We start from the raw sequence: 15,404 nt of genomic DNA on the forward strand, positions 1-15,404 counted from the left end.
AAGGGTACACTGACCAGCACCTCCCATCCCACTTCGGTGGCTAGGAAAGGCATTTCCTGCCCTGCCTCTCAGCGGGCAGGGGTTGGGGTCTCCTCCTGGATGCGGAAGAGCAGTTCGCTGCATGGCGGGAGGGCCATGTGGATCCTGGCACAGCAGCCTTTGAGCAGCCACAACCTGGATAGCAGCGCTCAGCTGCTGGCTGGGAGGCAGCACAGGGCTAGGTGAGGATGGGTGGGGCAGGCACCGGGGGCAGGGCTAGTGCTGGGGGGGAGCGGGGGCTAAGGGTTGGGGGGCTGACACCAGAGTGCACTGGAGTGTCCAGGGTAGGGAGTTGGCGCTGGGGGACTCTGAAAACAGGAGGCTGGCACTTGAGGGGGGGTCTGGTGGGGAGGTTCTAGGGGGTAGGGGGCTGGCACTGAGGCATTTGAGATGGGGGCTGGCACGTGGGGGTTCTGAGGGCAGGAGGTTGGCCCGGAGGGGTTGAGTGCAGGGGAGACTCGGTCAGTGATTGGAGCTGGAGGGGAATGGAGTGCTCTAGAGGTTAGGGTTGGCACTGGAGGGCCCCCAGAGCTGCCACAACCATCTGGCTTCAGCTGCGGCAGCCACCCGCCACTTAGCGACTGCTGGAGCTAAAGCTGACTGATGCAAATAAAATATTACTGGTCCACCAAAAGTTTGTGAATGGGTTTGCCGATCTGCGGTATAAAATAGCAGTGGTTCCCAACCTAGGAGTAGACAGTATGTGATGCTATATAGGGCAGAAAAATGCTGCCCCATATACCTAGCTATGGAAGGAAAATTCCTCCCTGATTGTCATAAGGGGGTTTAGATCTAAAGTAAGGGGGCTGACAGTTTCTGCAGGCCCCAAGGCAAGGGGTGGGGAGGTCAGCTCTGCACCTCCAGAAGGAGCAGGGCCATGGGCAGCCAACCCAAAGTGCCACTGGACCACAGCAGTGGCCTGCCTTCCCAACTCTGAAAGTGAATATAATGGAGATTGCCTATCTCCTAGAACTGGAAGGGACCTTGAAAGGTCATTGAGTCCTGTCCCCTGCCCTCACAGCAGGACCAAGTACCATCCCTGACAAATTTTTGCCCCAAATCCCTAAATGGCCTCTGCAACCCTGGGTTTAGCAGGCCAGTGCTCCAACCACTGAGCTATCCTCCCCCCAAAGTTGTGCTTTGATGGTGATTTAAAGGGCCCAGTATTCTGGCTGCCACCAGTAGCAGTGGTGGCAGTGGCTGGGAGCCCTGGGCCCTTTTGAATTGTCAGACCCTGGGGTAACTGCCCCTGTTGTGGCTCCCCCCATCAGTAGGCCTTATCTGAAGAATGAGATTTGATGATCAAGGATAATTTTCTCTTAAATAATAAAATACTTAAACTGTTCCAATAAGGATTCCTGCTTCCCTCTCCCAGACTTTTTTTTTAGATTTTTCCAAAGAAAAAAAGTTGTTCACAACTGATATTAGTGAACATTTCAAGATTGTTGAAAAAAATTTGACTAACTCTCTAAAGTACTCCCACACTTACGTGATAACTCAGGGTATGTCTACACTACCCCCCTAGTTCAAACTAGGGGGGGTAATGTAGTCATACGGAGTTGCAAATGAAGCCCGGGATTTGAATTTCCCGGGCTTCATTTGCATAAAGCCAGCCGGCGCCATTTTTAAATGCCGGCTAGGTCAGACCCCATGCCGCGCGGCTACACGCGGCACGGACTAGCTAGGTTTCCACGAGGCGTACAGCTAGTTCGGATAGGAAGCCTAATCCGAACTAGCTAGTCTGTGCCACGTGTAGCCGCGCGGCATGGGGTCTGACCTAGCCGGCATTTAAAAATGGCGCCAGCCGGCTTTATGCAAATGAAGCCCGGGAAATTCAAATCCCGGGCTTCATTTGCAACTCCGTATGACTACATTACCCCCCCTAGTTCGAACTAGGGGGGTAGTGTAGACATACCCTCAGAGACCAATAAGTATGCAAAGGGAGGGGGTGTAGCATGAGCATTACTACATGCATCTTACTTCAAAGAAACTTAACACTAGATTACAGAGAGAAACTTCAGAACTTTCATTCATGCTTAAATTTGACACTTTACGAATGGGCCTTAACAAAGATGCTAATTACCTTACACATTATAAAGACAGCTTCCCCACTTATCACCCCTGATTAGCTATTCATTGACTTATAAACAGCTATTCCCTCCCTCCCTCCCTCTACCTTACCCCACCTGCTGTTGTAAATCTGATTTGTCAGTTTAATAATGTGTTCACTTTTTTATTATATTCCTGTGTATATATGGTCATGCCAATGTCTCTTTCAGAATACAATCTGAGGAAGTGGGTCTGGCCCACGAAAGCTCATCACCTATTAAACCATCTTGTTAGTCTTTAAAGTGCTACGTAGTTTTTCCTTTTGTTCTGGAAGAGGTTGCAAGTGCTTTGGTGGATAGGATTATAATTCAAAAGATTGAGACAAACCTGAGAAATGGTCTAAGGTAAATAGGATGAAATTCAACAAGGACAAATGCAAGGATTTCATTTAGGAAGAAACAATCTTCTTTACACATATAAGAAGGGAAATGGCTAGAACGGAGTATTTCATAAAAGGATGTAGGGGTCACAGTGGACCACAAGCACAAATTAGTCAACAGTGTGATAATGTTGCAAAAAAAGCAAACATCAGGTTTGGATCCATTAACAGGAGTGTTGTAAGCAAGACATGAGAAATAATTCTTCTGCACTGATTAGGTCTCAACTGGAGAATTGTGTCCATTTCTGGGTGCCACTTTTAAGGAAAGATGTGGATAAATTGGAGTAGTTCCACACAAGATCAACAAAAATGATTAGCTGCCTGTAGTATTGTGAACCCAATGTCGTGAGGTGAGGTGCATGGGAGGCAGGTGAGCGCCATGACATACACAAATTGAAACTATGCAGAATGAAGGGCCTGAGTTTGCCCTCCTGTAGTACCTTTCATGTGGAGATCTCTGAGTGGGTTCTACAATTCAGGGAATTAAGACTCCTATCCCCTCTCCCTTCCCCCGTGAGCTATAAAGGTTGAATAGACTATCGTTATCTTTATTTCACAGATTAAATGAGAACTGGAGAGGGTGAATTATTGACCAAGGAGCTACATACAGTGAGTCAGTGATGATGTAGGACAGAACTCTGAAATCTAGCTAATAATAATACTTAGTTCAGATACAGCAGTATCACCCAGCAACTCAGTGGCAAAGCTGAGAATAAAAGCCAGGTCTCTCGTGCTCTGTTTGTGAGGTCATGATGCATGTAACAATGTCTTGTCAGTATCACTCTGAGCAATCCATAGTTCTGCCTGTCTGTAGTGTTCGTTTAGTATCTCACATTTAGTGACCCATTGCTGTACTATTGGGAAGTCCTGTGCATAAGGGCACAAGACTAGTCTATGGAACTGTACAAGGGAGGTTGGCTTAATGACCAAATGAGACCAATACACCCTGGCTACGTCTACACTGGCCCCTTCTCCGGAAGAGGCATGCTAATTTTGAACTTTGGAATAGGGAAATCCGCAGGGGATTTAAATATCCCCTGCGGGATTTAAATAAACATGGCCGCCGCTTTTTTTCCGGCTTGGGGAAAAGCCGGAAAAGAGTGTCTAGACTGGCGCGATCCTCCGGAATAAAGCCCTTTTCCGGAGGATCTCTTATTCCTTGCAAGTCTCCTGTCTCCTTCCCTCACTGCCTCAACCTTCTCTGTCATTGCCCCCAACCTCAGCTCATGTACCCACTTTTACTGCCTCAGCGCTTCCTGCTTAAGATGGATCCTTTCACACCATTTATGCCCCCTCAGAACTTCCCATCCAACCTAGTGCCTGGAGCTGCTTCCCTGACTGACTGATTCTGCTGCAAGGAAAACAGAAGCTCACTCTGTCTGAGCACCAGGAGCGCTATCTCATGCCATCGCCACATCTCCTCCTGAGCCTAATTCATCTTATGCCAATTACCTCTCACCAGAAAATCTCCCTCTCACCATGAGCCATCTGAATTGGGCTTTGACTATTTTTAACAAATACTTCTCTGGTCACTTCAAGAGACATGTGACCATTAGGCTAGTCTGTGACCTTTAGGCTATTCTGAAGTAGCTAGTGAGTAGGGAATCCTCTGATCCTTGCTCCCAATGTTCCAGGAGCCTTATCAGTGAGGTGGGGGTGTGCCCTGTGCCAGCATAATACACAGAGGCAGCTAAAGGTTCAGGTCAGGTAGTGCAGTATTCGGTCTCAAACCAGGCTAATGATTTCACGGGGAAGGAGGGGAGGGGTGACTCAGGGAGGGTGTGTGTGACCGGAGATATATTTTTGCTGCATAGTCAGTCAGTTAAACCCAGTCCCTTATTCTAATAATCCTTCATACCGAATTTGCTGAACCCAATTGCATCAGGATCAATCTTATTGATCTTGGTGAAATTTCTTTAGAAAGCAACTTTACATGAATGCAGTTCCTAAGGCGTCTTGACCTGGGAACTGTCAATAAGGAACACACTGCACCCTTGAGCTCCTGCCTTTATTGGCCCTGGCTCTTTCCTGTTGCTGCTCTGTCCGGTCCTCGTGGCTGGATTCTCTCCCCTCCCCCGCCGCTCGCCGTGTGGCCTGGAGGCAGCTGTTGCTGTTCTTCATAATGGTTGGGGGCGAGCGGACAGACGGAGCTGGGAGCTCGGGCTGAGACGCAGCGGGGGTAAGAGCTGGCTTCCCTCTTCTCACCGCTGCCTCTGGCCCCTCTCGCGCCATGGGGCTGGGATATCGCCGAGCTCCCCGATGGCGGGGGGATGGGGGTGCAAAATGCACGCGCAGCCCGAGCGAGTTCGCAGTGCTCCGTGCAGATCAGCCACTCGGAATGGTCTCCCCGGAGCTCGCCTGGCCTGCTGGCTGGAGGGGCTGCAGCCTCCGGCTCCAGGAAGCAGGGAGAGCCCCGCAGCTGAAAGCAAAAGGAAGCTACTGTCCTGCTCGCACCCTGCTTCCTGCTGCGTGTAGCTGGAGCGCTCTGTTCAAATGCAAGGGCGCTGAGGACAACAGCGGGGGAGGTCCTGGCTTCCCGAGCCTCAAAGTGGGAGATGTGGAAACGAACAACTTCTTATGCTATAGATCTTGCTGTTGGAATTGGAACGTGGAAGGGTGGGGAGGGCGAAATGGCACCAGGCCATGGCATTAGGGATATCCCCTGCCTCATCAGAGATAGGTGGCATGGAAAGTAATTCTAGCATCTATGCAGAAATACTGTTAATCGTCCTTAGGTTTTTTTTATTTGAGGAAAACTTAAGTGTTGGATCAGTGCAGACTCTGACAACATTTGGTTGTAATATCACTAGGGTTTGTTTATAGGGTTGCCAGATGGTTTCAACAAAAATACCATACACACTTGCAGGGCGGGACGGAGGCATGGGCGAGCCAGGCAGCTGCCCAGGGCGCCAACTCATGGGGGGGGCGCCTGATGGCAACTGTAAGGGGCGTGCAGTGTCCCTTACAGCTGCCATCAGGAGCCGTGCGCCTGGCTCCCGCAGCACCCTTCTCCTCCCCCCCCCCCCCCCCCCATGGCCACGGAGCCCTGCACGGCCCAGTGTGTGTGCCAGCAGCGCTAGCCAAGCCGGGCAGCGCATACGCCGTGCGCCCTGGGGTCAGACCCCGGGCTGCGCGCCAGCGGCTGTGGCCGGCCTGTGCATGCATTGTGCGCCCGGGGGGGGGGGGGGGGGGGAGCGCGTTCCCGGGCCCAGGGCGCCAAAAGGGCTCGGGCCGGCCCTGCACACTTGACATTATATCACAATCTATATTACATCTTTAGAAAATACCGGACATTTATATTTTCTCAGTTATATTTTCTCAATTTGTTTCCTGAACAGAAAGCTCAAATACTTGAGTGTCTGGTTCAAAACCAGACACCTGGCAACCCTATTTGTTTAGGCAATATTGCAGCCCAATAGTGTCACATTTGCATGGATAGCTTGGTTCTGAAGTCTTGGGTTTCTGCCATTGTGTAAGCCTGTAGGGCTTGGGGAAGGGTGCCTCCCCCTCGGGGTCAGTGGGTGTCTTCAAATAGCCCCTCTACCTCCTGCTTAGTCTCTCTGGGGAACTAGCTAGGTCCTTTAGCTCTTCAGGGCTGGTGGCCAATCAATAAACAGTCCAGGGTCCAGTCCCGGCTTGGGGCAGGTGGCAGACAGTTCAGAGCCCCAGACCTCGGTTCAGGGCGGGGCAGCACACAGAATCCAGTGCCCCAAGCCTCAGTTCAGGGCAGGGCAGCACACTTGTTTTGCTGACACGCCCTGAGGAAGGGCTTGGCTTTTGGAACTCTTTGGGTGTGCCTAAACTACACCCCTCTGTTGGCAGAGGGATGTAAACTAGACACATCAAAAGTGCAAATGAAGCCGGGATTTAAATATCCTGTGCTTCATTTGCATAATGAAGATCCTCCGAATACAGGATCTTTCAAAACAGGGCATTTCTGTTGAAAATGCCCTGTCTAAACTGCATTTTTGTTTTTTTTTTCTTCCGAAAAGCCCAGTTTAAAAAAAAAAAAAGCGGTGGCCACCATTATGCAAATGAAGTGCGGCATGTTTAAATCCCAGCTTCATTTGCAACTTCAGTGTGTCTAATTTACATCCCTCTGCCGACAGAGGGGTGTAGTTTAAGCACACCCAAAGAGTTCCAAAAGCTAGGCCCTTGCTCAGGACAGGGCAGCAAGGAAATAACCAGTTCAAAAGTCTTGGTGTGCACATCCAGCTGGGGCCCCTTGTTTGGGCACCAGTTCTGCAGGTTCAGGCTGCTGTGCAGTAACAGCCAAGGGGGAGGGGGGGTGATTGCTACCCAAGGGTGGAGTAGCAGGGGAACACAGGCCCACCCACTTCACTGCATCCCAGCCCAGAGCCCTAGTAGCAGCTGGGTCAGGGGGTACCTGCTCGGAAATGCACTGCCCAGGTTCTGGTGCAGCCAAATGGTGGTCGGTGACCCTGGGCTTCTTCCCTTCTCTCCCTTGGGTGGTACCTGAGCCTGGTGCAGGTCTTCTGGGCTTCGTAGTTCTGGAACCCCTGACCAGTCAAGCAGTCCCTCTAGGTCGCCATCCAGTAGGGGCCCTGGTGGCCCAGGCCAGTCCTCCACCTCTCCTGGGTCTAGCTCTTCCTTTGGGTGCACAGGGGAGGTTTCTGGCTCACACGGGCCTCTCTGATAGGCCTTTTATAGCTCTGACCCCGCCTCCTGGCTTCCTGTCGTCAGGTGTTATCCACCAAGACTCGGGGAGGGGCGCCTCCCCCTCAGGGTCAGTGGGTGCCCACAACACACCAGTACAGTATTTTAATTTTACCACTCAATCAACTAAATATAGGACTACTCCTGGTGACTGTCCAGAAGGGCTTAGGCATACTCATTAGTAGAGTTACCAAAAGCATCCAAAGGAGGCATGATGTGGAAATGTGCTGCTCCATCAGCTACAGACTGGGGTTCTAGGTTACTGCTTTCTTGCGTGTCACCTTGCTACAGACATTCTCTGATCCTTTTCTAGTTCTTTCCTATTTTGGTTCATATATTGCTATTACAATTGTTTTTGAGCCAAAGGTATTTGTTGTTTGTCTCCCAGTTTTCTGTCAGTTCATACCAACAGAAGTGCCACAGGTCCCCTTTGAAAACAAAATAGATAAATAGCCCCTTCTGACCTTCAAATCTATGATAATGCTCGTCTGATATCAAAACACATACTATCCAATTCCACAGATAACTTCTGAGTATTGTGACTCTCAAAAAGGGCAGTTCAATTTATTGCTCAGAATTACTGTTGGTGTGGTAGGACTGGGCTCTGCATCCTAAGACATTCAACCAGTGTTCTCAGGAGTCATTATGATAGCTCCCCAGGGATCAGTTCTGCATACTTCCAGGTGAAGTAAGTGTAGAGTTGGCTGGCTGTAGCAGAGGTAGTTAGAAGTGACATGTCAGGTAGAAGGCAGACTTCTGCTTTCTGCTCAGTAAGTGAACTCTAGGAAAGAGATGATGGAGATCAGTGTGTCCTAGAATTCAAATCCCCCAGGGAAATACCCCAGAGAAGGCCTGATATTAAAGGCCCACTGTCTTAATTACTGGAGTTATTCTTCTGGATATACCTAAGTTTATATTTGCATGTATTGTTTCCCTGATTGCTTTTCCCCCCATGTTTATTTGTATATTTTTCTGGGCTTCAATTTGTGTGTAAATAATTAATGATCCATTACCCACTCGGAGTTGCTTGTAAGGATTTTAAAATTAGGCCATATATTCCATTTTTTGACTAGCTTTTGTGCTATGCTCTATTTAAGACATGCTATTGGGAATCAAGGAGAGGCATTCTGCCCTGGCAAGACAACAAAAGTGGGTCTTGGTGAAAAAGTATAATAAAGAAAATCCTTCAGAGTTTAAGGAGAATATTACAGGTTTTTTTTTTTTTTTTTTTTTTTTTTCTTGTACTCTTCTCCCATCTGCACACCAGGGATAATCTAGTTCTTTGCAGTTAAATATAGAGAAGATTGCAGGGTCATGTCATGGGATTCCTTCTGATTTAACATAGTCAGGTATTCTGACGTCCTGAACAACTCAGATCATATGGAGATCAGTTTGTGTAAGGTTTAGGTGTTTTGAGTTTTGGTGGGAGGTGTTAATTTTTTTGAATACAGGTTGAAACTCTCTTAACCAGGATATTCTGGTCCAGCAACATCCATAGTCTGACACAGATGTTGGAGGACTAGTGTCCTGGTGGAGGGCCAGTGGCAGGGATCCCTGTGGGGTCTGCCCAGCGGGGTTGGGAGACACTCACGTGGCTGCCTGACAGGGCTGGGAGCTATGGTAGATTGGTGAGGCAGGGATCCATGGTGCGCAGCTGCTCAGCTGATCCCAGATTCCCAGCATGGTGCATGCAGCTTCCCCGTGAGTGCCGGAGCCCCAGCGCAACGTGCATGGTTGCTGTGTGGGTCCTGGAGCCAGGGCAACGATGGCTGTCCTGTGGGGTCTGCTGGCCCTGCTGCTCTGCTGGAGGTGAGGAGCCAGTTGGGAGGCCAGTGGGCAGACCAGAAATGATCTCCCTGGGTCCAGCAAAATTCCTCATCTGGGACCAGTGAGGTCCCAAGGGTGCCGGACCAGGGAGGTCCAACCTGTATATGTATTTATTTTTTGTGTGAAAATTTAGTTATTGCGGGGGGGAGAGTTACCAAAAGTAATCAATAATATTTAGAATCTACAAATGTGTCTGTCTTATTTTAATAGCCACGGCTATCAATTTTGATTTGAGAACTCAAAAGCAATTGATCATTTTAAAGATACATTTACTGATTTTTGCAGTCTTTTGGATGGTGCAACAATATTGCACCAGTAGCAAGAGTAAGTAAAGGGGACTTATAACTGAAGTTTATGGAGTCTGTTAATAAAATCCAAAATTCAGAGGCCTTGCATGAAATTTAGAATTTAAAACTCAGAAGAGAAGGTTCACAAATCCTTTTTGTGTTAAGAAACACCTGTCTGATGCAGTAGAAGATAAACAGAAGTAAAATATGCTTATTTACTTAAAAATCATAATTGACTGTTAGAATTCATGAAAATTTTAAATTGGTTCATAATGTTAGGAAATGATGCTACAGTTATGGTTGAGGAAGCATTTTTGTTATCCACTCTTGTGTTTAGGGGCTTATAACTTTTAATATCATTTGGATGGAATCTCTTTTGCTTGTTCTTAGCTCAAGTTTTGTATATTTGAATGGAGCAGAAGGTAAGCTTGATAAAACTATTTTAGAAAGCATAAAAAGAATTAAATTGTTTAAAGACTACATGCAAAAAGGGCTCTGTGAGCTTATTTGATGTATAAAGTAGGCCTGAAAGCTTTTAAAAATTCCTTCTGCCTTACATGTAGATGGATATAAAACATACCTCTGAGTTGGGTTGAGAAGAGGGAAAGATACTGGGCAGAACAGACAAGGCCAGCTTTTCCATTGCCCTGTATCTTGTGTAGTTACAAGATTGCTGTTTCTGATTTAGTAGTATTTCACACTTTGCACTACAGGTTGGACCTCCCTGGTCTGGCACCTGAGGATTTTCTGGGGAGGTATCCCCTGCCCTGAGCCAGCTGGCCTCCTGCCTCTGGCCTCCTCTACTCGCTCTCCAGCTGGGCTGTCCATCACACTGCCACTGCCCCCTGGTCCCCGGCTGCTGTGGGTGGCCAGGTTTCCTTGGCTTTGCGCTGCTGTAGGTGGCTTGTGTTCTTTAGCCCCATGCTGCTGTGGGTGGGTGGACTTCTTCACCTTTGGGGGCCCCCTCACTGCACAGGCAGCTAAGGTTTCCCAGCCCCATACTGTTGCATGCTGCCAGGTTTCTCTGGTCCCCAGCCCCACGCTGCCACGGGAAGCTGGGGTTCTCTAGCCCCTGGCTCCAAGCCACTGTGGGCAGCCAAGGTTCCCTACACTGCTGTGGGCTGCCAGGGTTCTATGGCCCTGGCCCCAGCACTGCTGTGAGACTCTGGCCCCACTACCTTCAGCCTTGGCTGGACTGCTGGTCCTCCTGCCATTAGTCTCCTGGGATCTCTGGTCCAGGAGCATCCGTGGTTCTGCCGGACCACAGATGTTGCCAGACCAGATAGTGCTGGTTTTCAGAGGTGCAACCTGTATTGCAAATGACTACATAAAATGCAGGGCAATGGAGTACTGGGCTCATTGAAAAAATTAATTGCACTCTGCAGAGTGGAGTAGAAAGGAAGTGAGAGAAGGAGGATGTTCCATGGTTAGAGTGCTAGCCTAGGACTTGGGAGACCTGGGTGGAAGTCCTTCCTCTGCAATATTCCTCTGTAATACAAAACTTTCTGTGGGACCTTGGGCAAGTTCTTTAATTTCTCTGTGCCACAGTTCATCATCTGAAAAATGGAAATAAGTAGCTGTGACATTAAATACAACAGATTCCACTTAATAGGAGACCTGATATTAACAACATCTGGTCAATAACATCTACTTTTAATTGTCTGTTTTATGATAGGCTAGCACATTGGACCTCACTGTTTTTATTTCCTCATTCACAGTTTCCTCTGAGGAAGTGCTTCCCTGGTGTGACACCTGTATGGAGAAAAAAATGGGGGAAGCTGTAGCCAGAGTTGCCAGAAAGGTGAATGAAACAGTGGAGAATGGAGCAGACTTCCTAGGTGAGTTAATCAGTCTGGTTTTGCACATAGTATGAGTTGGTCCCATACAGAGTGACCCTTCAGCAGGAAACATTAGCCATGGTACTTGGACTCAGTCATTTAGAACAGTATTACCAAGACAGCCGAAGAATGGTTTTGTTTTCCTACCCACTTGTTCTTTTATATTTTAGAAAATGTTGACTTCTCCACCTCCCGATCCATGTTTCCAAAGAGAGTAGAGGCCAACATGGCTTCTTTGACTTAACTATGCTAGCGTGTGCATGCCAAAGTTGCCATCAGGTATGTGCGTGGTCCAAAACATAGTGTAGGAGTGGGCAAAAGGGCCTCCATGGGCCAGATTCAGCCTGCCGAGCGGGTTGATCTGGCCCACAGAGGCCCTGCTGCTTCCCTGCCCCCAGGCCAATCAGGGCATAGGGACTAGGGAGCATGCAGTGCTTAGAGTCAACCTAGTGGTTGACTCTAAGCACCATGTGTCTGAGGGCAGGGAGCAAGAGACTTTTCGAGATCCTCCTACCCCCAGGCTCTGATTGGCCTGGGAGTGGGGAGAGTGTACGAAGTCTCCTCTTGCCCTGCAAGGGGCGCAGCACTTCTAAGCGTCGCACGCTCCTTGCAGGACAGGGGCAGGGTTGGAGGAGACTTTGTGTACTTCCCTCCCCCCACCTCAAGCCCTGATTGGCCCGAGGGAGGAGGGGCGTGTGCAAGTCTTCTCCCACCACCAGGGGCACAGACACCTATAGGGAACTGCCAACTGTTCAGAACAGCTGGTGGGTCTCAGGAGAAAGGGGGCAAAGACTTCTCATGCTTCCCCCACCACCAGATCAATTAGGGTCTGTGGATGGGGAAGCATGGAAGTGTCCTATCCCCTGCCCCCTCCTTCTGGGGCCACTTCAAAAATTTCTGAAGTGGCCCCTGGTCAGAAATTATTGCCAACCCTGACATAGCGTTAGCAATTAACCGTTTGCAGCAGATGGATACTTTAACTATTTTCGTGAAACAAAAATGTTTGTATTTATTTTGATGGAATTATGAGTTTTAAATGTGCCAGTATTGGTTAGCTTTCTGGCAGAGGTCCTTCTGCCACCTATTTGGAGTGGACACTGCACCCCTCTGTGCCCCTAACCTGGTGTTTTAACTACTAGGTGCTTCATAGGAGCATTGGAATAATTTCTCTTTGAAAATATCAGACAGGTTTGTAAACAGAGGGCTAGATTCTACCTTTCTTTGAGTTATGTTTTACACTGCCATAGTGGTGCAAAGGGCCTGTAAAAGAAGTGGAAGCAGTCCTTACAGCCTCTGTCACAGGAGCAGTTTCTCCATTGAGCATAGAGCCAGCTCGATCATCTTATGCAGGCCATCATTGCATTACAAGTCCTAGTATTGTGGTAGCAAATTATCCGTCCTCCACATTCAACACACATCAGTCATTATTTTTATGGTTTTTCCACCCAGAAATGGAAATTTTCTTTGTAGTTTGGGAATAAGACCACAGAAGGTTTCTCTAGTTACCATTTAATTTATTTCCTTTGTCCTCTATCAGATAATGTCTGCACAGCAGTGTTATTTCGGAACAACGTCAGTTATTCTGAAATAACGTAGTGCGTGTCTACACAGCAAGCCCATTACTTAGAAATAAATTCAAAATAATGGTCTTCTTACTCTGACTCCTGTAACCCTCATTGTATGAGGAGTAAGGGAAGATGGGGGAAGAGAGCTCTGTTTTGAAATAACTGCTGTGTAGACAGCACCAAAGGTCGAAATAAGCTATTTCAACGTAAGTTACGCAATTAGCATAGCTCAAGTTGTGTAGCTTATTTTGAGTTTAGTCCTGCTGTGTAGACTTACTCTGTGTCCTCATAAGCTTTCTAGGCTGGCTGTTTCAGTAGAATTTGTTACCCTGTGTTCGCTCTGTGTGTAGCCAAAAAGGTACATAAGTGCTGCCGGATATGGGCCGTTTTCTTTTTTAAAACTTTGACATATGGGCCCTTGGATGCTACCATGAAAGAAAGTATAAAGAAGAATAAATCTGGGCTTGCTTGAAATGAAAGTACCACAAGAACACTTGAAACATCTGTTCATTGCTCCTTCATCTATCAGTATTCTTACCTAGCAGCGACATTTCAGCGGAACCTGGGAGTCCCCTACTGGTGCTGGGCTCCATGGCTTTGAATGTACAAGAGGTCCCCTGGGGACTCTTGTACATTTCAAAGCAGGCACGCCCACAGGCAGCCTGGACTCAACAGGACTTCCTGCTGGCCCTGGGTTGCACATGGAGTTCCATATTCCTCCTTTGAAATGTACAAGAGCCTCAACAGGAGGGAAAAGACTGAACAATCAGACTGAGGGAGAATGCGGAAGTGCCTATTGACTATTCAAGTAGTCGATGGAAATTCAAAAAGCAGCACTATTTTGACAGGTCTTTCCTTACAGGTGGTTGTTCAGAGCAGTTGCGCTGATTGCCAACTTCCAGGACATCAAATTAACTGGGGAGGCACCTTGTCATTTAGCTGGCTGGATAGAGGGGGTTAAAAGGCATCAAAAACATTTTTCATCATGGGCAGCAGAACACTTAGGGGCAGCCTTGTATTATGATTCAGAATGATGCTGTGGGGTCTCACAGAAGTTCAGGTGCCTTTATGCTTCCATTCTCCTCCATGGATTGGGCAAGGCTCTCTGGCTGAACTGCATCTCTCTTCATGTACCATGCCAGGGATGCTCTCGAGACTGGAGAAGAGTGGTGTATCATGGGAGATATGGTTTGGCCAGAAAGCAAAGCTCAGGGAGAATGACAACTCCCACAAGGTACCACAGTGCCATGCTGAATCAAAATATTTCAGTTTGGGAACAAAATACTTCACTGAAAAGTCAAACTTTTCTGCAGAAGAGCTTATTTTCCAGCCTGCTCTACTCTGTCTAGCCTGGCTCTTATTAGAGGCCTTTAGGGTCCTCCAGAGACCCATCAGATGTGTCACTCTTCTTTCTTTTCAGTACTCTGGTAGCTCTTCCACAGCTTGGAAAATTATAGACATGAGTCTCATGTCCCATCTAAAAAGGTAAATTTAAACAAGATGATAAGTCTTTCTTCACCAAGTGTTTTTCTTTATGTAACATGGTTGCTATATTTATGGAAATTTTTACTAAATATATAAAAGAGCATCCATCCTAGACTCTGGGTGTCCTTGAGAAACTCATAGTGAGTCATGCATAAGACTACAGTTGAACTACTAATACTACTACTCAAGCAGCAGCATACATTTAACAATAAATCCCTACCAGCAAAACTACCATTTGAATTTTTTTTTTCCAGACTCACCCTTTAGAATATGTTCCAATTTTGCCAACTCTCACAATATTTGTGTTTTCTTAAAGCACCAGCTCCAGGAATTGTGAGATTCTGGGACTGTCCTCTTTAATTGAAAATATAAGTAAAGTTTCTAATTTCCTTTTTGTTGCAGAGGAAACTTGAAAATGTGATTTAAGTGCGCCCTAAATGCACAGAAATCAGATGGCAAATAAAGCACCCAACTTCTTTTTACTAAAAATCTCATGATTTTTGTGGTCTGACTCTAGATTTATAAATCCTTGGATTTGGCAATATTGGTATATTTAGACAGACATCTGCCTGAATAAAGGCTAACTACAGACTATCAGATTTGGTCTAAGAGGTATTGAAATGTATATTACAGAGGTGGTGGACATGGAACTGACAAGCTTATATTCTACCACAAGGTTACCCCGGACTTACTGACCACATTTCAGAGAGAATGTGTGCCTTTTATGTCAGTTGTTTAGGTTGATGTGTGGTGGTGTTCTTTTTAAAAAGTAAAAGATCATAGTTAAGGCTGGTAGATCAGAAGTTGTCTTGAACTTACAGTAGATGGTAATTTATTACTCAGCTATGGGGAAATGGTGGAATTCTCTGTGTTACGGCACGAACTGGCTTAGTAATAGACTTTATAATAATTAATTTATTTAAAAAATGTGTGCGTTGTGTAAAAAAGCTCAAGCTATTTAGTTTATCCAAGAGAAAGATAAGGGGTGATTTGATCACAGTCAAGAAGTACCTATGATGTAGAAGGTAACTGATGGAAAGAGGGCTCTTTAATTTAATAGACAAAGGCATATGAAGATAAAATGTCTAGAAGCTCAAGCTTGATGAGTTCAGGCTGGAAATAAGCACTAGATCAACGAGTAAATCATTGGAGTATTTTATCAAGGAATGTGGTTCATTCTCTGTCACATGATGGGGGA

At 47.1% G+C, this 15,404-nt stretch overlaps 1 protein-coding gene across 6 annotated transcripts in view; it reads left to right on the forward strand.

Annotated features, from left to right (window-relative positions):
* Positions 1–15,404, forward strand: part of LRRC20 (leucine rich repeat containing 20) — a 260,366-nt gene that overhangs the window by 16,628 nt on the left and 228,334 nt on the right. For 4 of the 6 annotated variants that reach the window (XM_075934983.1, XM_025184483.2, XM_006122779.4 and 1 more), the window contains exon 2: positions 11,037–11,156. In XM_075934983.1, coding sequence (XP_075791098.1) covers positions 11,075–11,156 — 82 coding nt within the window. In that variant the 5' untranslated portion in view covers positions 11,037–11,074. Of the gene's footprint in view, positions 1–4,558; positions 4,707–11,036; positions 11,157–15,404 lie in introns of those variants that run through there. The other 2 variants (XM_006122780.4, XM_075934981.1) reach the window with 1 other exon arrangement.

Source organism: Pelodiscus sinensis, chromosome 8 (genome assembly GCF_049634645.1).
Source record: "Pelodiscus sinensis isolate JC-2024 chromosome 8, ASM4963464v1, whole genome shotgun sequence".
Lineage (NCBI taxonomy): Eukaryota > Metazoa > Chordata > Testudines > Trionychidae > Pelodiscus > Pelodiscus sinensis.